The sequence below is a fragment of the Xenopus tropicalis genome, chromosome 8 (assembly GCF_000004195.4).
Source record: "Xenopus tropicalis strain Nigerian chromosome 8, UCB_Xtro_10.0, whole genome shotgun sequence".
NCBI lineage: Eukaryota > Metazoa > Chordata > Amphibia > Anura > Pipidae > Xenopus > Xenopus tropicalis.
Genome location: NC_030684.2, coordinates 128,414,151 through 128,440,468, shown reverse-complemented (window position 1 = coordinate 128,440,468; position 26,318 = coordinate 128,414,151). Strand labels below are relative to the sequence as shown.

The 26,318-nt window shown below is 43.2% G+C and overlaps 1 protein-coding gene across 4 annotated transcripts in view; it reads right to left on the bottom strand.

Annotated features, from left to right (window-relative positions):
* The window catches only part of polr3gl (polymerase (RNA) III (DNA directed) polypeptide G (32kD)-like), a 28,708-nt gene extending 14,142 nt beyond the window's left edge, over positions 1 to 14,566 (bottom strand). The window contains exons 1-4 of one of the 4 annotated variants that reach the window (XM_012967921.3): positions 14,481 to 14,566; positions 8,975 to 9,109; positions 6,733 to 6,889; positions 4,961 to 5,090 (exon numbers count right to left, since the gene is read on the bottom strand). In XM_012967921.3, the coding sequence (XP_012823375.1) occupies positions 4,961 to 5,090; positions 6,733 to 6,852 (250 nt within the window). In that variant the 5' untranslated portion in view covers positions 6,853 to 6,889; positions 8,975 to 9,109; positions 14,481 to 14,566. 4 annotated transcript variants of the gene reach the window in all.
* Positions 14,567 to 26,318: the final 11,752 nt, after the last annotated feature.

Genomic DNA, 26,318 nt, shown 5'->3' with positions numbered 1-26,318 from the left:
TACTGAGAGCTATCTCCCCTACCCCTGTATTCCCTCACTTGTACTGAGAGCTATCCCCCCTACCCCTGTATTCCCTCACTTGTACTGAGAGCTATCCCCCCTACCCCTGTATTCCCTCACTTGTACTGAGAGCTATCCCCCCCTACCCCTGTATTCCCTCACTTGTACTGAGAGCTATCCCCCCTACCCCTGTATTCCCTCACTTGTACTGAGAGCTATCCCCCCTACCCCTGTATTCCCTCACTTGTACTGAGAGCTATCCCCCCTACCCCTGTATTCCCTCACTTGTACTGAGAGCTATCCCCCCTACCCCTGTATTCCCTCACTTGTACTGAGAGCTATCTCCCCTACCCCTGTATTCCCTCACTTGTACTGAGAGCTATCCCCCCTACCCCTGTATTCCCTCACTTGTACTGAGAGCTATCTCCCATACCCCTGTATTCCCTCACTTGTACTGAGAGCTATCCCCCCTACCCCTGTATTCCCTCACTAGTACTAAGAGCTATCTCCCCTACCCCTGTATTCCCTCACTTGTACTGAGAGCTATCTCCCCTACCCCTGTATTCCCTCACTTGTACTGAGAGCTATCTCCCATACCCCTGTATTCCCTCACTTGTACTGAGAGCTATCTCCCCTACCCCTGTATTCCCTCACTTGTACTGAGAGCTATCCCCCCTACCCCTGTATTCCCTCACTTGTACTGAGAGCTATCCCCCCCACCCCTGTATTCCCTCACTTGTACTGAGAGCTATCTCCCATACCCCTGTATTCCCTCACTTGTACTGAGAGCTATCTCCCATACCCCTGTATTCCCTCACTTGTACTGAGAGCTATCTCCCCTACCCCTGTATTCCCTCACTTGTACTGAGAGCTATCTCCCATACCCCTGTATTCCCTCACTTGTACTGAGAGCTATCCCCCATACCCCTGTATTCCCTCACTTGTACTGAGAGCTATCTCCCATACCCCTGTATTCCCTCACTTGTACTGAGAGCTATCTCCCCTACCCCTGTATTCCCTCACTTGTACTGAGAGCTTACTCCCCTACCCCTGTATTCCCTCACTTGTACTGAGAGCTATCTCCCCTACCCCTGTATTCCCTCACTTGTACTGAGAGCTATCTCCCCTACCCCTGTATTCCCTCACTTGAACTAAGAGCTATCCCCCCCTACCCCTGTATTCCCTCACTTGTACTGAGAGCTATCCCCCCTACCCCTGTATTCCCTCACTTGTACTGAGAGCTATCCCCCCTACCCCTGTATTCCCTCACTTGTACTGAGAGCTATCTCCCCTACCCCTGTATTCCCTCACTTGTACTGAGAGCTATCTCCTATAACTCTGTATTCCCTCACTTGTACTGAGAGCTATCTCCCCTACCCCTGTATTCCCTCACTTGTACTGAGAGCTATCTCCCATAACCCTGTATTCCCTCACTTGTACTGAGAGCTATCCCCCCTACCCCTGTATTCCCTCACTTGTACTGAGAGCTATCTCCCCTACCCCTGTATTCCCTCACTTGTACTGAGAGCTATCTCCCCTACCCCTGTATTCCCTCACTTGTACTGAGAGCTATCTCCCCTACCCCTGTATTCCCTCACTTGTACTGAGAGCTATCTCCCATAACCCTGTATTCCCTCACTTGTACTGAGAGCTATCTCCCCTACCCCTGTATTCCCTCACTTGTACTGAGAGCTATCTCCCCTACCCCTGTATTCCCTCACTTGTACTGAGAGCTATCTCCCCTACCCCTGTATTCCCTCACTTGAACTAAGAGCTATCCCCCCCTACCCCTGTATTCCCTCACTTGTACTGAGAGCTATCCCCCCTACCCCTGTATTCCCTCACTTGTACTGAGAGCTATCCCCCTACCCCTGTATTCCCTCACTTGTACTGAGAGCTATCTCCCCTACCCCTGTATTCCCTCACTTGTACTGAGAGCTATCTCCTATAACCCTGTATTCCCTCACTTGTACTGAGAGCTATCTCCCCTACCCCTGTATTCCCTCACTTGTACTGAGAGCTATCTCCCCTACCCCTGTATTCCCTCACTTGTACTGAGAGCTATCCCCCCTACCCCTGTATTCCCTCACTTGTACTGAGAGCTATCTCCCCTACCCCTGTATTCCCTCACTTGTACTGAGAGCTATCCCCCCTACCCCTGTATTCCCTCACTTGTACTGAGAGCTATCCCCCCTACCCCTGTATTCCCTCACTTGTACTGAGAGCTATCCCCCCTACCCCTGTATTCCCTCACTTGTACTGAGAGCTATCTCCCCTACCCCTGTATTCCCTCACTTGTACTGAGAGCTATCTCCCCTACCCCTGTATTCCCTCACTTGTACTGAGAGCTATCTCCTATAACCCTGTATTCCCTCACTTGTACTGAGAGCTATCTCCCATACCCCTGTATTCCCTCACTTGTACTGAGAGCTATCTCCCCTACCCCTGTATTCCCTCACTTGTACTGAGAGCTATCTCCCCTACCCCTGTATTCCCTCACTTGTACTGAGAGCTATCCCCCCTACCCCTGTATTCCCTCACTTGTACTGAGAGCTATCCCCCCTACCCCTGTATTCCCTCACTTGTACTGAGAGCTATCTCCCCTACCCCTGTATTCCCTCACTTGTACTGAGAGCTATCTCCTATAACCCTGTATTCCCTCACTTGTACTGAGAGCTATCTCCCATACCCCTGTATTCCCTCACTTGTACTGAGAGCTATCTCCCCTACCCCTGTATTCCCTCACTTGTACTGAGAGCTATCTCCCATAACCATGTATTCAAGAAAGAAACACAGGATTTGTTGTCTCCGTTTGTGTACCGTATATACTCGAGTATAAGCCGAGGTACCTAATTTTACCTAAGAAAATTGGAAAAACGTATTGACTCGAGTATAAGCCTAGGGTGGGAAATGCAGCCGCTACTGCTAAGTTTCAATAATCAAAAATACCAATAAAATTACATTAATTGAGGCATCAGTGGGGTTTATGTTTTTAAATATTTATTTCAAAGAAAAACAGTAAGTTAGCTCTGTAAGTGGAGAAGAGGGTCAACAAAAACAATATGGTATCAACAATGATAACTTAAGAGTACTACACCCCTTAGCTCAATCCTTCAAAACTGTATATAGTTTATATAGAATATAAAGTGCCATGCCTAGTGCAGAATGGGACAGGTGAGGCTGGTAGATGAAGATGAATTTGGGTGCGGGCCAGGGCACTGGAGGGTCTGGTTGCGGGTTGCCTAATTTGCACAAAAAGGACAAAGGGTGCTAGTCTGGAGGGACCCACAGCATCCGACTCGAGTATAAGCCGAGGGTGACTTTTTCAGCACATTTCGGGTGCTGAAAAACTAGGCTTATACTCGAGTATATACAGTACATATTTTCTTCTGTGTCAGACTTCCTGCTCTCAGAACAATCCTTCAGGGCACGGGCATGAGTCTGCTCAGTTTGCTTTTCTTTCCCCCTCCCATAAGAATTCACTCCCCCCTCCCAACCCAGTGTAATCTGAGCTACCAGCAGCTACAGCTGCAGCACAGAAGCTACTGAGACCAAGCTAAAATGGCAGCTGCTATCTTAAACAAACAGAGGGAGGGTCTAGGGCTGTTTACTCAGGTATGGTTCTAGCTTGCACTATTGTGACTAGCACTCGCACAGCACCTGATATGGGAACTGGCACTTTTATTGTAGTGTCACCCACTGTGACCTACAGCACTTATATTTGCCTATTTGTGTCTGTTAGTTACCCTCCCATATAGATTGTAAGCTCTACGGGGCAGGGACCTCCATCCTCTTGTGTCTTTGACTTATTGCAAACTATATCTTGTATTTATTGTTATACTTTGTATTTTTCTATTATTATCTTAATAACCCCCTGTTTGTATTAATGTATTCTACTGTACAGCGCTGCGTACATAAGTAGCGCTTTATAAATAAAGATATACATACATACATCTATTGGCAGTAAAATGCCTTTTCTTCTCCTTTAAGTACCCGGGAAGGAAAAAGGGCTCTACTACTGTATATGCTAAAAAACTTCTGTAACCACAGAGGGTGACAGAGTAAAGACAACCCCCTTTTTGTGGTTTTAAGGAAAATCTAAACTCAGCTATCCCTGAGTTTTGTATCATAATTACGATAAACTTAATCACAACACTCATTCTGAAATTGAAATAAAGTGCCGGTGGGTATCACAATCTATGTGTGTTATAACTGATAAATATCTATAATGAATAACGTGACCAGTGCTTTTTGCTTTAAATTACCATAAAGTGACCGTGTCATAAAAACCTGTGCATTCTGCACTGCATTCAGCCATGTAGCATCAGCTATGACAAATGTAACCTTATTTTTGCAGCATAATTTCCAACGACCCCTGAGGTTTCCTTCTTTACAGTATCCAACAGCACACTGAGCATGTGCAGTGCCACTGACACTCAAAAGATGGCCTAACAAGACCCCAAGAATGGGAGGTTGCTGTATACAAATTCGAAAGCATGGATCATTGCAGTTATAGGGCTGCTGAACCAAAGGTATTTTACTGTATTGTTAGTTAATGTAAATGTATTGCTAGCCATGTTCTTGTTTACCCTTCTATTTTCCTACATGTTTAAGGATAGCATGTTCAGCTTTCAAGTGCTGCCAGTTTACGCCAACTCCTCACCTTAACCAATGGGGAGCAACTGTGAAGTGAAGCAACCTAGGGTGCAAGTTCCCAGAGTGAGCGAGACGACATGGGCATGCACATAACATAACTGGGGGTAGTGTGCCTGGGGAGTCACAGACATGCATGAGAAGTAGACCGGGGAGATTAAGTAAAACTGCATGGGGGGCTGGTAAAAAATCAGGCATTTGCATTAAAAACCACACGCCCATATGATTCTATTGCTTTACTTGCCCTTGCAACAATAAATGATATAGTGCTTTTTAGGGCAACCAAATAGAGCCAAGCTAAACACACCTTTCTTGGGAGCAGCGGGCTTGATGAAGTACGGGAGAGTCTTCATGGCTCCTCGGAGTTCTTGTTTCAACGCCAGCATATATTCCACCTCCTCCCCTGTCTGCAGGGGTACTGGTTTGTATTCCAGGTTCTGAACAAAACAACAAAGAGAGTAGGATGATATACACAGTGTATAGCTCTTAATGGAGAAGAAAAGATGAAATCACAGAGGGGGTGCCAAATGTTAGGCACCCCCCAGTAATTATAATTACTTACCTGATACCCCACGCTGGTGCTCCTGTTAGCAGAAAACTGCAGCAGCCTGGGGTACTTCAGACCTAGCACCACTGCATTATCTACATCTTGTTTCTTCTTCACTTCAGTAAAGTGAAAAGCCAAGTTTGCTTTTTCACACACATGCACACATGCACCCTGGGTGATTGAGGAATGAAGAAGTGAAAGAAGAGGATTGTTCTGTGGTGCTTGCTCAGAGTACCCCAGGGCAGAGCAGTTTTATACTAAATGGACCACCGGCCCAGAGTATCAGGTAAGTCATTATAATCACTGAAGGGAGTGCCCCCCCCCCCCCAGTAATTTAACCATTCCTTGTCCTTTAAAAAGAAACTGCAGGGAATGTTTAACAAAACTGTTGTACATAGAGTTGCTGCATGAATTTCTTTTGAGTTCCGCAACCTAACATGTTTCCCAGCTGTAAACAACACACCCTACTGTCAGTCACTGACAGGTAAAGTCCAGTCTGATTCCAGCATGAGTATGCAATGCACTACTGACACACAGCATGGCTGGGTTTTCTTTCAAGTGAAAAAAGTTAGGAAAGTAAGGAAAAAATAATAAAACCTATTAGTACAAAAAAATGAATAAAGACCTAATACTATCCAGGTAAGTAGCATTTAAACCCATGACAAATGAAAAATAAGCCTATGTATATTCTATAAACATAACAGTATAACTAAAAGGCCATTATACCTTAGGGAAGGCCACATGTATCTCACTTGTAAAGGGCCCATAGTAGCAAACAGGTGGATGGCAGGCACAGGGGTGGGCAACTGGGCACTGTAATGAAAAATGCAGACCCTGATCCTGCCACCCAACAGGCAAAAAGTCAGAAAGCAATAGAAGGCAGTGCACAATGGGCAGACAGGGAAAACAGATACTAAAATGCTAAGATATGGATCAGGAGCCTGTAGTTCACTGCTTCTTGCTGAAATTCAGTCTGCTGACTCCAATAACACATATCAGCAGTCAAAAATATGGGGAGTTGTGGTTTAGTTACAATATGTTCCCCACTCATGCCTATTTTGGTACATTTCTATACATAGCATGTACACTTTAAAGGAAAGTAAGTAAAAAATCTATTCTACCCTGCTCCAATAATTGCCCTATCCTGCACACCATTTATTATTTTGAATGCTTTATTAGAAAATTTCTGCTAAAACCCGGCTTCCGGTCATTTGAAATAAGGCGATACGGCGATGTAGAAGCAGAATCCACTACGCGACGATCAATCCTAGCCTTCCTTCTGTATAGGAAGGAGTCAGGCAAGGATCGATCAAAGGAGTCAGGCTGTGATCGATCAATTCTGCTTCTGCATCGCCTTATTTCAAATGACCGGAAGCCAGGTTTTAGCAGGTATTTTCTAATAAAGCATTCAAAATAATAAACGGTGTGCAGGATAGGGCAATTATTGGAGCAGGGTAGAATAGATTTTTTTACTTAAAAATTTTTAGTGTTACTTTTCCTTTAATACCAAAGCTGTATAGAGCTTAACTTACCGGGAACAACGGGGGAGGTTGGAGAGTGGGTGGCGGCAGTGCTTCCCCTCTGGTAATTCCAACAGCTTCTACATTAAAGGTCAGTTGGCCCCGACCGCTACCTCTGCCTTTTCCAGCCATCTTGTGCTATGCCCAAGAAACAGTAGAATAACCTAGCCTGGGTATAAGAGATATCAACATCACCTGACATTTTGTATATGTTGTTGTATATTTTGTTTTTGTATATATCTCATGACTTCCTTCATGTAGTGTATAGCAATCCAACAATGTTCCACCATCCAGTAAAAAGGCTTCCCAGAAGAATATGGGTTGGTATAACAGATAACATATTCATATTAATACCCTTGGCTAAAGATCTCAAAGGGCTATTCCACCAAACCCACAGACTTGTATTTCTACCCACTTGGACCCACTTCTCACTATAAAACTGGAAGCTTTATCATCAGACCAAAAATGTGGTCGTCATAAACTCAGAAGTAAACTCATCCAGGAGCAAGGGGAGGTGGCAAGTAAGGAAAAGGAACCCAGCAAGGCAGCGACCCATTGCCACATCTGCTTTTCTTGGCTGCAACTGGCCAAATACCTGTGTTTCTTCAGGTAAGATGGACTATACTTTTGGTTTCATTAAAATAATGTGGAACTATGATTAAGTGTGTTTTTGGGCACAATATGTGTAAGGTTGTAGAGATAATGTTATAAACAGAGATTTTGACTACTATTTTGTGCCCTTTGTGGATAAATTGGATTACCCATCACCTATTTTTGCTTTGTTATGGTCTTTCTGCTTCCCTGAGCTAAAGGTCAGTAGCACCCAGACTGCTTTCTTGAATTGGTATGTCTTCTACATAGATTTGTGCTTTGGTGCCCTTCTGTTTTGTTTTGTTTTAATTAACAGAGACAGTGGACAGGTAGATGTCCAGATACTTGTGGTCATCCAACACTGGGTTTAACTTTTAGTGCTCATCATCTATTTTTACTTTGTTATGATAGCCTGTCGGCTTCCCTGAGCTAAGGACCTGGAGCAGCAGGACCACTTCTTTTTTTGTTTTGTTTAAATTCATTAAATAATGGACAGGTAGGTGTCCAGATACTTTTGGTAATATAAGGTATCACTTGGGCTAACGTTCCCTTTAAAGGGGTTGTTTGCCTTCAATGTCTAATTTTTAGTAAACCACCAACAATGCTTGCAGCATTTTACATAAAAAAAGTACAAAGGCCACTGAAAAAGCTACTTTTTATACCTTTAAATCAGTCCTCATTCTGTCTCTCTGATCAGTTTTCTGAAGGGATGGGAGTGGCCTATTTAGAACCTGACACACTGAGAACTTTCCTATATCAGTGATCCCCAACCAGTGGCTCGGGGCCAACATATTTCTCACCAAACCCCTTGGATGTTGCTCCCAGTGCCCCCAAACCAGGGAGTTATTTTTGAATTCCTGACTTGGGGGCAAGTTTTGGTTGAATAAAACAGAATTTACTACCAAATAAAGCCCCTGTAAGCTGATAGTGTGCATAGAGGCTGCCTAATAGCCAATCACAACCCTTATTTGGCTCCTCCATGAACTGTTATGGTGCTTGTGTTGCTCCTCAAGTCTTTTTACATTTGACTGTGGCTCATGAGTAAAAAAAGCTTGGGGATCCCTTTCCTATATGCGTAAATCATCACGTCCAGGCTTTGCCTTTACTTTTGGACCAATTAACTGGTTGCTTTTGAACTCTAACCAGTTGCATAAATTGAAAAGTTGGTTAATTTATCACTTTAAATGGCATAGGCAAATAGACTTAGCAAATCATAAATATAACATACTGTTATGATAGATTTGCAGCACTCTATCACAGGCACAGGAAGCAGTGTCAGACTGACAGGAGACACAGCCAATAGGAGTTAAGTACACTGCAAGCACTATCCATGACATCATATAATAAAGTAAAAAAGACTGTAGGGTTTATAGGGGTCACTGACCCCCTCCCAAAGCACAGGGTCTGTGCAGAAGTTAAGAATCAGCAGAAGGATGATTCTGAGGTGAATATAACTTCACCTGCATATTATTTGTTAACTATGTATATGGCAAAGCTTGTTCTTTTAATGTGAACTGTTAGAATTGTGAATGTTGTACAAAGGTGCTCCATGCAATGTTTAAGCACCATCTGTCTGTATCTAAAAGATTAGACAGCAATGCTTCCAGAATAGGAGAGCACCGTATCAGCATAATGAGCTAACAGTGTATATGCGTGCAATTACCTTTACAAAAAAGTGCCTCAGAGCTGCCACTTTCCTACATGGTCAGCACTGCATTACCAGGTGGGGAATCCTTGTCCTCTTCCCATGTCAGCTGTTTGGTGCTTTCGACATGTTTAATTTCGGGTCTCAAAGAGCCTAAAAACATAAAAGGACTTCGTGTAAGTTGCTAATTAGTGAAAATACTATTCCTACCCCCATCTCTGAATAAAAAAACTTGGTTACAGCAGTTGCCATTTGATGTTTACCCCATATACATGACAGCAGCACGCAGCATATAAACCAGGGGTAGGAAAATATGTGGGTACATGCCCTCATTTTTAAGTCTTGAATTTTAAGTAAGGCCTTTAAAGGAAAAGGAAAGGTAAAAAACTAATATCAGAAAGGTCTATGTAAATACAGCCATAAGCACTCACAGAAACGCTGCACTGAGTCCTCTATCAAAAGAAACACAGGATTTCTTGTCTGTTTTCCTCTGCTACAGACACGCAGCTCTCTCCTGCTCCCTCCTCCCTCAAGAATGCTAAGAACTCACTTCCCTCCCCCTTAAGGTCCCCATACACGGCCGATAGAAGCTGCCGATATCGGTCCCTTGGACCGACTCGGCAGCTTATCGGCCCGTGTAGGGGCAGAAACGAGCGGAATGGCCGACCGATATCTGGCCTGAAATTGGCCAGATAACGATCGGCCAGGTTAGAAAATCCCGTCGGATCGGGGACCGCATCGGCTCGTTGATGCAGTCCCCGAACCGACTGCCCCATTGCCGCGTGCAGAATTCGATCGTTTGGCCCCAGGGCCAAATGATCGAATTCACCTACATGCCTCCCTGATATCGCCACCCGTGTATGGCCAGCTTTAGGAATGAGGATCTGCGCCAATCAGCAGGAAGCTTCCTCATAGTCTTACTAACTGAGCATGTACACTGGTCTTGGTGCAGGAGCGAGGCATTACAAATCTCAGTTTTTTTTTTTCCTATGAGGCTTCTGATCATCTGAACGGGAGAAATATAGGGAGACTTAAGGGCACTATTGAGAGAACCGACGGTATGCCTGCAGCTTGAGATTAACTCTTTATTAGCCTTTCCTTCTCCTTTAATGCAGTTGTATGTTCTGCACAGTGTGTGCTGCATGTATGCTGTGTTGTGGCCACACATGGCTTAATAATGAACAGGCCATAAACATAGTAAACAATCTAAAGTCTAGTGGGAACTCCAGTCCTGACATGGGAGTCATGGAAGTAAGTTTACCCCCAGAATGAAAAATTAACCAATAGACAGATTATATTATATTAAGTGACCTATTAAAGAATCTCCCCAAACTGGAATATATATATCAGTACATATTTCCCTTTTACATCCTTTCCCTTGAGCCGCCATTTAGTGATGGGCTGTGTGCTCCCTCAGAGATCAGCTGACAGGAAATAAAGCAGCTCTACAGGTTGATCTGTGCCAAATCAGCAATTATAAATAAAATAGAGTTCCCTCTAAGCCATGGGCCCCAATGAGGGTTGCCACCTGACTGGTAAAAATGCCATTGCACGCAACAAAGTGCGATACACAAAGATTTTTTTTTTCTTATTGCAACCCTTCTCCTTCTGTGCCTACAGAATTTGCCAAATGTGCAGACAAAATATAATTTGAAAAGAGACTAGAGGGAACACTACTTCGTTGTAGCGCTACAGCAACAAAGCCGAAATCATCATTTTCTACACAAATGTTTATAACATTGATATTATAGGTATTTTTCGTCTTACTGCACGCTTCCCCACCCGCAGAATGCAACTTTTATAGCGCATAGTGATGACGTACACAATAGCCACGCCCACAAGGCTACCGCCGTGTGGTACCACCAGCCAATGACTGAGGAGATTGGGGGCGGGGTGAAGCACGGCGGAACAAGTCATTGGGAACTGGCAGTTGCCATAGTGACAAGGCGCTGCGAAAACCTTTATTGCGCAAGAAAATGCAAACATACCGGCCAGCAGTCGCGATTTTTATAACACGGGCCGCATTCCCGTATCAAGGTTTTAAAATTCTGCTGCGTCCTTGACATTTGTATTTTAGCTCTCGGAAGTCGCAAGTCTCATCTCGCGAGATTATGACGTCACTTTAACATTATATAAGGGGGTGAGGCATCGTATAGCGGCATTGCGAGAATGGCGAGCAGTGTGAATGTGTGTGATAGTTGTGCAGAAGTGCAAGCTGTTAGTAATGCGCAGTAGTGGGGTTGGGATAACAGGAGGCTACTCACAAGTGTTAGTTATGAGGCTATTTTGTCGAGGGAAAAAATATTCTTTCTGTTGGGATTACTAGTCTTTCCTACTTGCCCAGGGCTTTAGGTCATAGTGTTTGGCCAAGACTAAGCCTATGCTAACTGCTATTAATGGCTTGGTCACTTTTTTACTTGAGGGGTAAAGGCACTAGTCCAATAGTCAATCTTTTCCTACATTTGACATAAAAAGGGCTTTTTTTTTTTTTTTTTTTTAAAGGAATTTTATTCATACTTTTCTATTAATTTGGCTTAAAAGAAGAGTTTCAGTGCAAATGAGCCATATTTTTTTACAATTTGGAAGGAAGCCAGGGGCACTTTAAGTAGACAATGGGTGAAATTACCCAAAAGTAACAATTTACAGTTAATTTGTTCTAACTTCAAGGTGTTGATTCTGGAGTAGAACGTTCTAGGTGCTGACAGGGTTTTCCCACAAATGGTTTCAATAAAGCGGCTGTTCCTGTTACCCCAAAACAAGCTGCTCCTTTTTGTTGTTTTATGTTAAGCCTAAGAGCAATATATTTTACAATGTAGGAGTAGATTATGGTCTGATATACGAGAAGATAATAGGTGAAATACATATTAACAATAAGCTTTAGTTTTTGGGTTATTTTAACCCTTTAAGTGCCAGCCGAATTCGTCATTTCGGTTCCCCCCAGTGCCAGACGTTTTTTAAGCATTTTGTACTCATTCACTTTAACAATGTTTTTTGGTAGGAAAACCTCCATGAAACTAGGGAAATTATATATCGTTTTTTTCGTCACTAATTGGGCTTCGACATACATACCAAATTTTATAACTTTTCTGGAGATATGATGTGTATTTTGGGTGAAATATGTAAAAAAAAAAAAAAAATTATGAAAAATTTCTGTATATTTTGAGGTTTTTTTCCATAGAAAAGTTAATTTTGCACAATTTTTTTTGTCGTTTGTAAAAGCCCTGATGAAATCGGTGGTCAGAGCCCTGGATCCACCAATGTCACTGCAAAAGCAACCTTTTTGGGGCACTAAACACACAATAAAGAACAATGCAAAGATAAAACACCATAAAATCAGTAAAATCCAATAAAACCACCTAAACCAACAGAAGAACAATAATTGCAATGAAATTGGTGGTCAGAGCCCTGGATCCACCAACGTCACTGCAAATTCAGCACCCAATAGCAATAAAAAAAGTTACAATACAATACAATAATAAAAAAACAAATCAATTATGAAAATGCCAAAAAAACACTAAAATGCAACCAAATAAATCAGATAATTATAGAGCAAGATCAGAAATAAAGTTTTAGTAAAAAAAAAAAGACTGCCAAAGAAAGCAAAGAAAGAAAGAAGAGAAAAGAAAGATAGAAAAAAAAAAAAAAGTGTAAGTGTGTGTGTAAGTGTCTGTGTGTGCTTGGGAAAGTTGTAAATAAGTGTGTATGTGTGCAAAAGTGTAATAATGACAAAGATAGAAGAAAAAATTGAAAAAAAAAAAAAATTTTAGACAGTTGAGATAGAAATAAGCAAAATAAACAGTGGTAGAGAGTTGTAGTTCAGCTTACCCAAGGCAGGCAGGCGATCAGGGGCGACCAATCTGGCAGGAAGGCAGCAGGGGAGCTCCATCAGGTCCGAAGTGCGCAGCAGGAATGAGGAGCCGACAGTAGGCGGCGCTATTTAAAGGGACAGCAGTGGACACGTCATCATCGCGTGTCCACTGCTGTCATTGGCTGGCGACGCGATCGGGGGACCGGATCGGTGAGTATGACTGTCTTTGCTCGTTGCCTAGGGGGTTGTGAAGGGTTTACAAGCGCTGCGCTGCTTTAAAAGCCAGCGCAGCGCTTGTAAACCTGATAGTGCTGTAGGACGTAGATTCTACGTCCTGTGGCACTTTGGTCCTTTGCTACCCAGGACGTAGAATCTACGTCCTATGGCACTAAAAGGGCTAATGGTGTGGGAGCCTCCCAGGGGCAGGTTTTTCACAGTTCATGGACAAAAAGGGCTATTTTAGGTGAAGACGATTAGTAAAAATGACCCAAAAATAGGTTTTTTAGGCTCTTTTTTTAACTGCGGCACTATGATGTTCTCTGTGAGGGAGGCCTCTATCACCCCCTCTAATCTTACATGTTGGAAACTGACACAGATCAGCGACACTCCACACTTTATTTTATGGCAGGGATCCCCAACCTTTCTTTGAGGTTTGAGCCACAGTCAAATGTTAAAAGACTTGGAGAGCAACACAAACATAAAAGTTAATGGAGGAGCCAAATAAGGGCTGTGATTGGCTATTAGGCAGCCTCTATGCACCCTATCAGCTTACAGGGGCTTTATTTGGTAGTAAATCTTGTTTTTATTCAACCAAAACTTGCCCCCAAGTCAGGAATTCAAAAATAACTACCTGGTTTGGGGGCACTGAGAGCAACATCCAAGGGGTTGGGGAGCAACATGTTACCCCTGAGCCACTGGTTGGGGATCACTGTTTTAGGGGTTCAAACAGGGTAGAATGGCTAGGGGGGGACAAAAAAAAGCAAGAACCAGTTGCAATCAATAAGGTGTACAGCCCACTTCTGTCAAATAGTCCAGTGGTACAGCGCCCCCAGTGGTGTCCCTAAATTAACTGTACAGAGCCCTGCTTGAGCAGGTCACAGATCAGCAGTGCAGAGTTCATATTAAAGACTTGGCACAGGTTAGAAGCACACTGTTCTCTTGGTACAATCTGCGGGGCAGCGTTCACCTTAAAGGAATACTTGAAAATTTTTTTTTTCATAAAATGAAATTTTATTTTGAAATTTCACATGGGGCTAGCCATATTCTTCTTTTCCCAGGTGCCTTCAGCCATGTGACCTGTGCTCTGATAAACTTCAGTCACACTTTACTGCTGCGCTGCAAGTTGGAGTGATATCCCCCCCCTCCCAGCAGCCGATCAGCAGAATAATGGGAAGGGAGCAAGATAGCAGCCCCCTAGTAGGTATCAGAATAGCACTCAATAGTAAGAAATCCAAGTCCGGCTTGGGACTCCTCCAGTTACATGGGAGTAGGAGAAACAATAGGTTAGCTGAAAGCAGTTCTAATGTGTAGCGCTGGCTGAAAGCTCAGACTCAGGCACAATGCACTGAGATGGCGCCTACACACCAATATTAAAGCTAAAAATACATTTGTTGGTTCAAGAAATGGCAGAGGGAATTATTTGCTATGTAAACAGTGTAATTTAGAAGTAAAAATGTTGACAGAATCTCTTTAAACCAACCCACAAATTAACAGTACCTGAGAATATCCTTGCAGACTTCCAGCAGTACACAGCCCTCCTTGGGGTAGGGGATCCAATCAGCAGTTGGAGAGAGTCTCCCTACAGGTCCAAGGAGGAGCCAAAGAGGGTTGTCCTGCCCTCAGCCTGGGTAAACCCCAGAGGCTGTGAAGAACCACAACTACTCCCACTTTCCAGACAATTAAAACTTTCATCCGGGAAAGGGAGGGATTTTGCCAGACCCCCTGGGGTAAACTGGTTTGTCCACTTTGTGTCTCTAGTGCAGTGTTTTTCAACCTTTTTTGGACAAAGGCACACTTGTTTCATGAAAAAAATCACGAGGCACACCACCATTAGAAAATGTTAAAAAATTTAACTCTGTGCCCAGCAGCAGTGCCCCCCTAGTACATTGGTGCCAAGAGCAGTGCCCCCCTAGTACATTGGTGCCCAGCAGCTGTGCCCCCCTAGTACATTGGTGCCCAGCAGCAGTGCCCCCCTAGTACATTGGTGCCAAGAGCAGTGCCCCCTAGTACATTGGTGCCCAGCAGCAGTGCCCCCCTAGTACATTGGTGCCAAGAGCAGTGCCCCCCTAGTACATTGGTGCCCTGCCTACGGCACACCAGGCAACATCTCGCGGCACACTACAGTGGTTGAAAAACGCTGCTCTAGTGGGCTTGGGGACTGGATAAAGTTCTGAGCCCTTTATTGTTGACTTTTTGTGCTGAAGGAGGAACTACGGGATTTGAATAAAACCACCATTCCGTTGCCAAGAAACATACCTTTCTTCATTTCAGCATTGCCACAGCCCCCCCATTGTGTTGTCTTATAATTCTATAAATGTTGATGACCTTATTACTGCCGGTGGTCCACGCCACAAAGAGGCCCAAAGGGCTCTTCCATCGGACTGCAGTTCAGTTGGTTAGCCTCCCTGCTCAAGTCCAAATTCCAGGCTTTTGTTCAGGAGGAATGGAACTGCCACAAGCAAAAACTTTAGTTAAGTAGGACATTTTCCAGACTCCCCAAGAAGGCAGGCCAACATGGAGTAATATATCCTTTATACCCAGAATGAATACTGAACCAACAGATAGTTTATATTATGTTAAGTGACATATTTTAGAGTCTTGCCAAAAGTAATATGTATATATCAGTAAATATTGTCCTTTTACATCCTTTCCCTTGAGCCGCCATTTAGTGATGGGCTGTGTGCTCCCTCAGAGATCAGCTGACAGGAAGTAATGCAGCTCTGACTGTAACAGGAAGTAGTGTTGAAGCAAAAGGCAGAACTCTGTCCATTCATTGGCTGATGGGGCCTAGCATGTATGTGTGCCTTGGCTCGTTTGTGTGCACCGTGAATTGTATGACCCAAGGAGGGAGACCTTAAAGAATGAATATACCTAAAAATGCCATATTTTATATACTAAACTGACTGCACCAGCCAAAAGTTTTCCTATCTTTATAGTAATAATGATAGCTTTCAAGGATGCAACACACTTGAATGGGGTCCAAGGAAATTTTCTTTCAGGAGCAGTGTTCAGACCAGTCTTAGCATTGGCCTAGGTCAGGGATCCCCAACCTTTTATACCTGTGAGCCACATTTAAATGGAAAGCAACACAAGCCTGGAAAAGGTTCGTGGGGGTAGCAACAAGAGCTATAATTGGCTACTTAATAGCCCTTATGGGGACTGGCAGCCTACAGGAGGCTCTGTTTGGCATTATACTTGGTTTTATGCAACCAAAACTTGCCTCCTTACCAGAAATCCAAAATAAGCTGAGGCCACTGGGAGCAACATCCAAGGGGTTGGTGAGCAACATGTTCCTCCCGAGCCACTGGTTGGGGATCACTGGCCTAGGTGAACTGCGTGTTCGAAGTCTGGGCCGATACTTGTGTCTTAGGGCCCTAGCCGCACATATTCAAAAGGCTTGTCCCTCTCTCTGTAAAACAAATCTAGATGCCCTAGATTGTTGAATGGGCTCCATTTTGCTGCCTGTTTTGCCAGTGGCGAAAATGTAAATTCACCACGAATCCATGCCTGTTGAAAAATTTCACCCATCTAAAGATCATAAAATCTAGTAAGCTTTTTTGTAGTTTTCCTATATATTTCAGAACAAAAAAAAATTGGTACAAAAATTTGATTTAAAAAAATATAATGTACGGAAAACCCGGTATCCAGAAAGTTCAGAATTACGGAAAGGCCATCTCCCATAGACTCCATTATAAGCAAATTGTATTCATTTTTAAAAGTGATTTCCATTTTCTCTGTAATAATAAAACAATACCTAAAGCAAATAAAGTGCTGTCTTGTATAAAAAAGGGCATTGACTCAAGGGATGAGAACATAATTTTGCCCCTTTATAGGTCCCTGGTAAGGCCTCACCTTGAGTATGGGGGGCAGTTTTGGGCTCCAGTCCTTAAGAGGGATATTAATGAGCTGGAGAAAGTGCAGAGACTGCAACTAAACTGGTAAAGGGGATGGAAGGGTTAAACTATGAGGTTAGACTGTCGAGGTTGGGTTGTTTTCTCTGGAAAAGAGGCGCTTGCGAGGGGACATGGTTACTCTGTACAAGTACATTAGAGGAGATTATAGGCAGATGGGGGGGTTCTTTTTTCCCATAAAAACAATCAACGCACCAGAGGTCACCCCTTTAGATTAGAGGAAAGGAGCTTCCATTTGAAGCAGCGTAGGGGGTTCCTCACGGTGAGGGCAGTGAGGTTGTGCCCTTCCTAGTGATATGGTAATGGCAGATTCTGTTAATGCCTTTAAGAGGGGCCTGGATGAGTTCTTGATCAATCAGAGTACCCAAGGCTATTGTGATACTAATATCTACAGTTAGTACTAGTGGTTGTATATATAGTTTATGTATGTGAGTGTATAGATTGGTAGGTGTGGGTTGGGTGTGCTGGGTTTACTTGGATGGGTTGAACTTGATGGACACTGGTCTTTTTTCAACCCTATGTAACTATGTAACTAACTATGTAATACATGTACTTGATCCCAACTAAGATATAATTACCCCTTATTGGGGACAGAACAGTCCTATTGGGTTTATTTCATGGTTAAATGATTCCCTTTTCTCTGTAATAATAAAACAGTACCTGTACTTGATCCCAACTAAGACATAATTACCCCTTATTGGGGGAAGAACAGCCCTATTGGGTTTATTTAATGTTTAAATGATTCCATTTTCTTTGTAATAATAAAACAGTACCTGTACTTGATCCCAACTAAGATATAATTACCCCTTATTGGGGGCAGAACAGTCCTATTGGGTTTATTTAATGGTTAAATGATTCCCTTTTCTCTGTAATAATAAAACAGTACCTGTACTTGATCCCAACTAAGATATAATTACCCCTTATTGGGGGCAGAACAGCCCTATTGGGTTTATTTAATGGTTAAATGATTCCCTTTTCTCTGTAATAATAAAACAGTACCTGTACTTGATCCCAACTAAGATATAATTACCCCTTATTGAAGACAAAACAATCCTATTGGGTTTATTCAGTATTTAAATGATTTTTTGCAGACTTAAGTTATGAAGATCCAAATTATGGAAAGATCCCTTATCTGAATAACCCCAGGTCCCGAGCATCCTGGATAACGGGTCCCACACCTGTATTTAAATTGTAAATAAGAAAGAAATTAATTAAATAGAACCAGATTGTTTTCTAGGTCCCTGTCTCTTCACCTTGGGGCCCCGATGTTGGCGGACCACAGCTCCCTCTATCCGGAGACTGGAAATTAAGAAACAATGCTCTAGAAAAGAAATGGGCAAGTTATGAAATATATAATTGTTTATAATATTTATTACATTTTTGTATTTTAAAGGACATTTTCTTCTCTGTTTCTATAAATCATGAAGATCAGTGAAATTTCCGGCAGCCTACATGTCAGACTGTGGCCATTGTGCGGCACACATGTTCTCCCTACGTGTTACAGATCATCGCGCTCTCGCCATACACACGGCTTATGAAGTGGAAATGAGATGAGGAACTCGCACATCAGTATTAGAGCTGCCATCTCAAGACTTCATTGAAAGCGCAGGGAAATTCTCAACAGCAAATTGCCACTTAAGTTTTCCCTGATAACAGCCATGCCAGAATGCTTCAAAAGAAGTCATTACATTTGTAACGATATTGTCAGACAAGCAATTGTTGCTAATAAAAAAATATATATATATATTTTACGCTGGGAGGGAAGGGGAAAAAAAAAGTAATAACATGATCAGACCCTACAATTTGTTAACCCTGTTTATAAACAGATGACTGAAAGTGCTCTTATAGGGAAATTATGGAAAAATACGGGAAATTACTATCAATGTACCATAGTGTGGGTGTACATGTATATATATAATACATAATAATGGACTCCTGTATATAAGGTTTTCTGCTGAAGGGGTGTGCTGTGTGACCATGCATGGGGAGAGTGCGGCTGAGCAGACTAGAATTGCAGGGGATGGAAGGGCTGCCTGTGGCACCAGTGGCACTTTAGTCTGGCAATGACTTGCATAATGTTGTTAACATCCCAGACTTCCATCACTGGCTGGACTTGGGAAGGTGGGCTAACTGCAAACATTTTTAGCCAGGGAACAGTAGAAGGAAATTGTCCCAACCACATGCATTTTACTTCTAAACATATTCCAGAGTAATTAAGACACGACCCTCTATGCCAGGGATCCCCAACTTTTCTAACTCGTGAGCCACAGTCAAATGTAAAAAGACTTGGAGAGCAACACAAGCACCATAAACGTTCACGGAGGAGCCAAATAAGGGCTAAGATTGGATATTAGGCAGCCTCTATGCACCCTATCAGCTTACAGGGGCTTTATTTGGTAGGAAATCTTGTTTTTATTCAACCAAAACTTGCCCCCAAGTCAGGAATTTAAATATTTCTGCCTGGTTTGGGGGCACTGAGAGCAACATCCAAGATGTTAAAGAGGAATGTGTTGCCGCCGAGCCACTGGTTGGGGAACACTGCTCTATGTGGATGTCACCTGGGTACATGTTGAAGAACTTCATATTGTGAAAATGAGAACTTGTGATAGGCTTAAGCTCAAAAAAATAAACTTTCTTTAAAGTTAAAAATTCTATACCGTTTATGGAACGATCAAGTTAATCTTCACTGTCAGCAATCTGTTTCTGTACATGCTGGCCAGGTCTGGACTGGGACTCAAAATAGGCCCTGGCATTTCAAGTACACAGAGGCCCAAACAGCCCCCCCATAGGCCCAATAAATAGTGACTGACTATGGCATCTTACAGCAGCCCCTCTGGCATTTGCCAGAACCCACAGATTGCCAGTCCGGGCCTGATTTTCAGTACACAGAGGCCCAAACAGCCCCCCCATAGGCCCAATAAATAGTGACTGACTATGGCATCTTACAGCAGCCCCTCTGGCATTTGCCAGAACCCACAGATTGCCAGTCCGGGCCTGATTTTCAGTACACAGAGGCCCAAACAGCCCCCCCATAGGCCCAATAAATAGTGACTGTCTATGGCACCTTACAGCAGCCCCTCTGGCATTTGCCTGAACCCACAGATTGTTAGTTAGCGTCTGATGCTGGCTGTGTGTCAGAGTTTGGTCTTTCACAAAATCAAGATGGAGTGTCCATAGCTGTTATTTCTATGGAGATAAAGGAAGGGCTCTGTGAAATATATTTTATAAATATATAAAATACACGTAAATATTTACAGGTATGGGATTGCTTATACAAAAAACTGTTATCCATAAAGCTCCAAATTATGGGAAGGCCACCTCCCATAGAGTCCCTTTTCTGTAGTAATAAATAGTAGCTTGTACTCGATGGTAATCAAAATGGGCATTTACTAAGCCACAACTTTTTCGGGTCAGGCTTTTTGTTACTACAAACCTACAAACGTTGCAAGAAAAAAGTCGCAAGTGTTCCAAGATTTATTATGCAACAACATTGCAAGAATTCCAGATCTGAAAATACGCTATCTAAAACCTGTTGAGATCATGTAGAAGTCAATGGCAGATGTCCCTTTTTCAAATGGAAGATCTTTCTTTGCTTCCTGGTTTTAGAGGTTTTTGGATTTTTTGATCTTGGCTTTTGTGCGACAGTTTGAAAAAGTTATCACGCAACAAGTCAAAAAGTCACAGTTTTTGCAAAAGGAAAAAAATAGGCAAATTAGCTCCTTCCTCTAGATCAGCTAGAGACTGAAAAAGGAATCATTTTTCAGAGAAGTTGGCCTTTATGGCCATGTATCTCTTTTTAACCCCAATAAATAAAGGTGATCATACAGGGGCCGACAATATACAATATCTGACTATTACTGCCCATACTTGTAAGGATCTGCTCTTTGGTGAGGTTGCCAAACAAGCAGATCTTTACCAATATACCCATCTTGAGGTTGGCAATATCAGGCTGATCTGATTGTTTGGCCAAATGATCACAATACAGTACAAGCAGGCTGTTGGGGTGAGGAGTGCATCAACAAACCAATGCTTTCCTTGCCCAAATTGGATTTTTATACTTGCTAATCGACATTTCTCCCAGATATCAGTTAGGGGGCCCCTCGTAAGGGCCTCATACACGGCCAATAAACTGTCGATATGGTCTGTTAGCAGTTTTTAATGGCCAATGTGTGGCCATTAATTTATGAGGGACTGTAAACAGTATGACTGTCTTTCTGTTGTTCCAATCATTCTGCCTAAATAATTGAAATAGCAGTAAATGAAGAGGGTCAGACTGGGGTGTTACTGCAGGGACCCCACACCCCCTCTGGGGGTCCTGCCACCGCATGCCCCTCCCCCCAGCCAACCCTCCCCCCCTTCGTGCACCTTATACAAACTTATGCCGCAATTGGCAGAGCGAGGGTAGCGGGAAGTGACAACATGGAGGGCTGCTGGGGATCTGGTCTGGGTTGGCAGGGCCCACAGGGTTTCTTCCCAGTGTTCCACTGGCCCAGTCCAACCCTGAGAGATGCTGTGACTTTTCTTCACTTCATCTGAACTGGCATTCATGGTGCATAAGTGGATGAAATTTTCAAACCCATCCCTGAACCAACTGAAATACATAAAACACAGATACCGGTGAGGATACATGTACTAATAATTATAAGCAATATTTTTATGGGCAGCAAAATCTATTGTTGTCGGTTGTGCTGGCTGATACACTATATAGCTTTAAGAAGGGGTTGGATGGCTGTTTAGCAAGTGAGGGAATACAGGGTTATGGGAGATCTTAGTACAGGTTGATCCAGGGACTGGTCCGATTGCCATCTTGGAGTCAGGAACAAATTTTTTTTTCCCCTCTGCGGCAAATTAGAGAGGCTTCAGAAGGGGGTTTTGCCTTCCTCTGGATCAACTAGTAGTTAGGCAGGTTATATATAGGCATTATGGTTGAACGTGATGGACATATGTCTTTTTTCAACCTAACTTACTATGTTACTATGTTATCAGTCATATTTTATTTTTTCATCACTATTGACAATTCCTATGGTACATTTGAATGACATATATATTTTTAAAAAATGCTTCTTTGTAAAAAACTCATCTTTCGAAATGTGAAAATATCTGCATTTTGTTTTCATCAGTTCATAATCATATTGTTCTTATGATTAAACAGTTGCTTTTCATTAAAAAAAAATCAAACAAAAATTCAACGTTCGTATTTCGCTCTAACGAAAGTCTCGTCTCAGCGACACAACATTTTATTCCCACACTTTATCACTGTGTTTTCATATACTTTGTTGATAGGATGATGAGGAACCAGCAGGACAGCATGAATTGCGTTAAATTTGAAAATGGTTGTTTGTGATATTGTGAGATTTCTGCTGAGGGAAATGAAAACACATTTTACACAATGACGCGCGCGTTTGAGGCTTAGGGAGTGGAGATCTTGCTTAGGAGGAAGATAATAACTAAACAGCATTTAGCGCTCTTATCTTTGTGTCACCCAGAATTCACTCCATGATCTCGTGAAGTCTTATGGAGAAAACATTCTTCTTAGCCGTACAGAGTACAAAGCCGATGAGTTGCGGCGTAAGTCGGCGGAGGAGAAGCCATAAAAGACAGCATTTTTATATAATTTCTCAACGTGCAACGACCTTGATCTTAGAGAAAGAAAGGGAAAAACATGCTTTTAAAAGGTTTTTGTTGAATCCAGGCCTTTATGCTCTGCAGAGTTTGCGTGGTGTGGAGGCGACTGTTTTTCTGTTATAAAGTATTCTACATGGGGGGATGGAATAGTGAAGAGACAGGTAATGTTTATCAGGTATATTGGTGCTACAGAATTTATATTTACGTATGTAAGGATTTTTAGCATAGATACAGGTTGAGTTTAAAATCTATATGTTATTTAGTATCAGTGTTTATGCCTTAGGGGTTGTTCACGTTTAAGTTAACTGTTAGTATGTTATACAATGGTCTATATCCCACACCTTGGGGCTGATTTACTAAGACACGAATTCGAATCCGAATTGGAAAAATTCCGATTGGAAAACGAACATTTTGCGTCTTTTTCGTATTTTTTGCGTTTTTTTCGGCGCCTTTACGACTTTTCGGAAATTGTCGCGACTTTTTCGTTACCAATACGATTTTCGCGAATAAACACGAGTTTTTCGTAGCCATTACGATTCGCTCGTATCTTGTCGCAACTTTTTCGTATTGAGCGCTCGTAAGCGGCGGGCGAAACTTTCAGACTTAGCATGATTTTGGAAGCCTCCCATAGGACTCAATGGCACCCTGCAGCTCCAACCTGGCCCAAGGAAAGTCTCCCATAGGGCTCAATGGCACTCTGCAGCTCCAACCCGGCCCAAGGAAAGCCTCCCATAGGGCTCAATGGCACTCTGCAGCTCCAACCCGGCCCAAGGAAAGTCTCCCATAAGGCTCAATGGCACTCTGCAGCTCCAACCCGGCCCAAGGAAAGTCTCCCATAGGGCTCAATGGCACTCTGCAGCTCCCAACCTGGCCCAAGGTAAGTCTCCCATAGGGCTCAATGGCACTCTGCAGCTCCAACCTGGCCCAAGGAAAGTCTCCCATAGGGCTCAATGGCACTCTGCAGCTCCAACCCGGCCCAAGGAAAGCCTCCCATAGGGCTCAATGGCACTCTGCAGCTCCAACCCGGCCCAAGGGAAGTCTCCCATAGGGCTCAATGGCACTCTGCAGCTCCAACCTGGCCCAAGGAAAGTCTCCCATAGGGCTCAATGGCACTCTGCAGCTCCAACCCGGCCCAAGGAAAGTCTCCCATAGGGCTCAATGGCACTCTGCAGCTCCAACCCGGCCCAAGGAAAGTCTCCCATAGGGCTCAATGGCACTCTGCAGCTCCAACCTGGCCCAAGGAAAGTCTCCCATAGGGCTCAATGGCACTCTGCAGCTCCAACCCGACCCAAGGAAAGCCTCCCATAGGGCTCAATGGCACTCTGCAGCTCCATCCCGGCCCAAGGAAAGTCTCCCATAGGGCTCAATGGCACTCTGCAGCTCCAACCTGGCCAAGGAAAGTCTCCCATAGGGCTCAATGGCACTCTGCAGCTCCAACCCGGCCCAAGGAAAGTCTCCCATAGGGCTCAATGGCACTCTGCAGCTCCAACCCGGCCCAAGGAAAGTCTCCCATAGGGCTCAATGGCACTCTGCAGCTCCAACCTGGCCCAAGGAAAGTCTCCCATAGGAATCAATGGCACTCTGCAGCTCCAACCCAGCCCAAGGAAAGTCTCCCATAGGGCTCAATGGCACTCTGCAGCTCCAACCTGGCCCAAGAAAAGTCACCATACTGAAGCTTGAATGAATCCGAACGCTACGAAAAAATCGCAACATTTTGCGCAACTTTCGGAATGGCTACGAAAAAGGCGCGACTTTTCGCGCAAGTTTTAACGCTACGAAAAAATCGCCAGATTTTACGCAACATTCGGATGGCAACGAAAAAGTTGAGATAATTTTCCGAAAAAATCGCCAAATACCGATCATTACGAAAAAAACGCAATCGGACGCATTCGGCCAGTTCGTGAGTAAGTAAATGGGCCCCCTTGTGTCTCAACCCTTTCTCCTTGTAGACTGTAAGCTCTTTTGGGCAGGGCTCTCTTCACCTCTTGTATCGGTTATTGATTGCTTTATATGTTACTCTGTATGTCCAATGTATGTAACCCACTTATTGTACAGCGCTGCGGGATATGTTGGCGCTTTATAAATAAATGTTAATAATAATAATAATAATGTAGATTGTAAGCTCTTTTGGGCAGGGCTCTCTTCACCTCTTGTATCGGTTATTGATTGCTTTATATGTTACTCTGTATGTCCCATGTATGAAACCCACTTATTGTACAGCGCTGCGGGATATGTTAGCGCTTTTTAATAAATGTTAATAAAATAATAAGCCATATCAACTTTGTGATTGGTTTTCAATATTTGTTTTTTATAGTTTTTGAATTATGTGCCATTCTCTTCTTTCCAGCTTTCAAATGGGGGTCACTGACCCCGGCAACCAAAAACAATTGCTCTGTGACGCCATAATTTTATTGTTATTGTTACTTTTTATTCCTTATTTTGCTATGCTGGCCCTCTTTTATTTATATTACTATCTCTCGTTCAAACCACTGCCTGGTTGCTTGGGTACATAAGACCCTTGCTCTGTCTTTTTTTTTGCCCTAGGGTTCTGAGTCAGCGTGGCTGTTTGGACCCTCTGTATTATAGAGGGATGTTATGCAAAATCATTTGACTTTATTTTATAAAACCAAAAGAACTGGTTTGTCATTGGCAGAACAGGGAATGGTGGTCCATCAGTACCAGTACATTACTGTGTGCTTGTTCTATCATGGCCTGAAACAGAGACAACTTGCCACCTTTCTAAATTATTTTTACCAGTGGGGGGTGCTGATGTGAAGGGGTGGGGCAGTGATATAAAAGGGGTGGAGCTATGACACAGGGGCCAATGGAGGAACAGTTATCCAGAAGATCAGGGGGAAAAGAAGTAACACAGGTGCAGGCCAAGGGCTCATCTTAAGGGTATTACAAATACCGTCCGGTTATTGTTCTATTTTTTCATATTAGTACCCTTTTAAATGCCCACTTTTATACTGTATATGAAAGATGCCAGAAAAATACAGTGATTATCACAAATGCAGACCTAGACTTTGCCCGCGTCTACAACTGTGCATAGACTGTAGCAGAACGAGGCTGCATGATAGTCTCATGATAAAGCTCGATTTGTCCAATTTAGTCTGAGCAGAGCATTTCCTTCCCTTACATTAGATTGTAGGGATAATAGCCGGCTGATGCGGGAGGGAGGATGTATCTGACAAGATAAGTCTGCGTATTGATTCAGCAAACCCAGGACCCCTGTGAGGCAAGCAAATGCTGATATTAATCCCCCCCACCTCGCTTACTGTGCTTGAGGAAAATGTGTAATTTACCCATTCCTTTGTGCTTTCTGTGCTATTGTTGAGAGTTACCCTAGCACAATTTCTCTTTTTATGGGGGGAGCAAAATAGGCCTGTATAAATCAATGCCCCTGTAATATAGAAATCACAGTCCCAGCTGGCGAGCTTTCGGAAATAGCGCCGTGGTGTAAAGGAACGACAATGACTAATCCATTTTGTGACTGGCGTAGGGGCTATTATGATTTGGCAGAGATATTAGGCAATAGCAAGGGAGAAAGGTTAGTCTGGGTTAAGGTTCATCCATTGCTTGGCGGAAGGTGGGGGAGAAAACAAGTTTTATTATGTGTGAACTAATGATATCTTGGAAAGAAACATTATTTGCTTTCTTAATCTTGATATATGCCTAGAATTTCCAAATACTGTATGTCAAGTACTGTGTTAAAGGGGACTCTGCCTTCTGAACCCCTAATATATCTATCACTGTAATCTGTTATTTCAAAAAGTATGAATAAATACCATTTTTATAT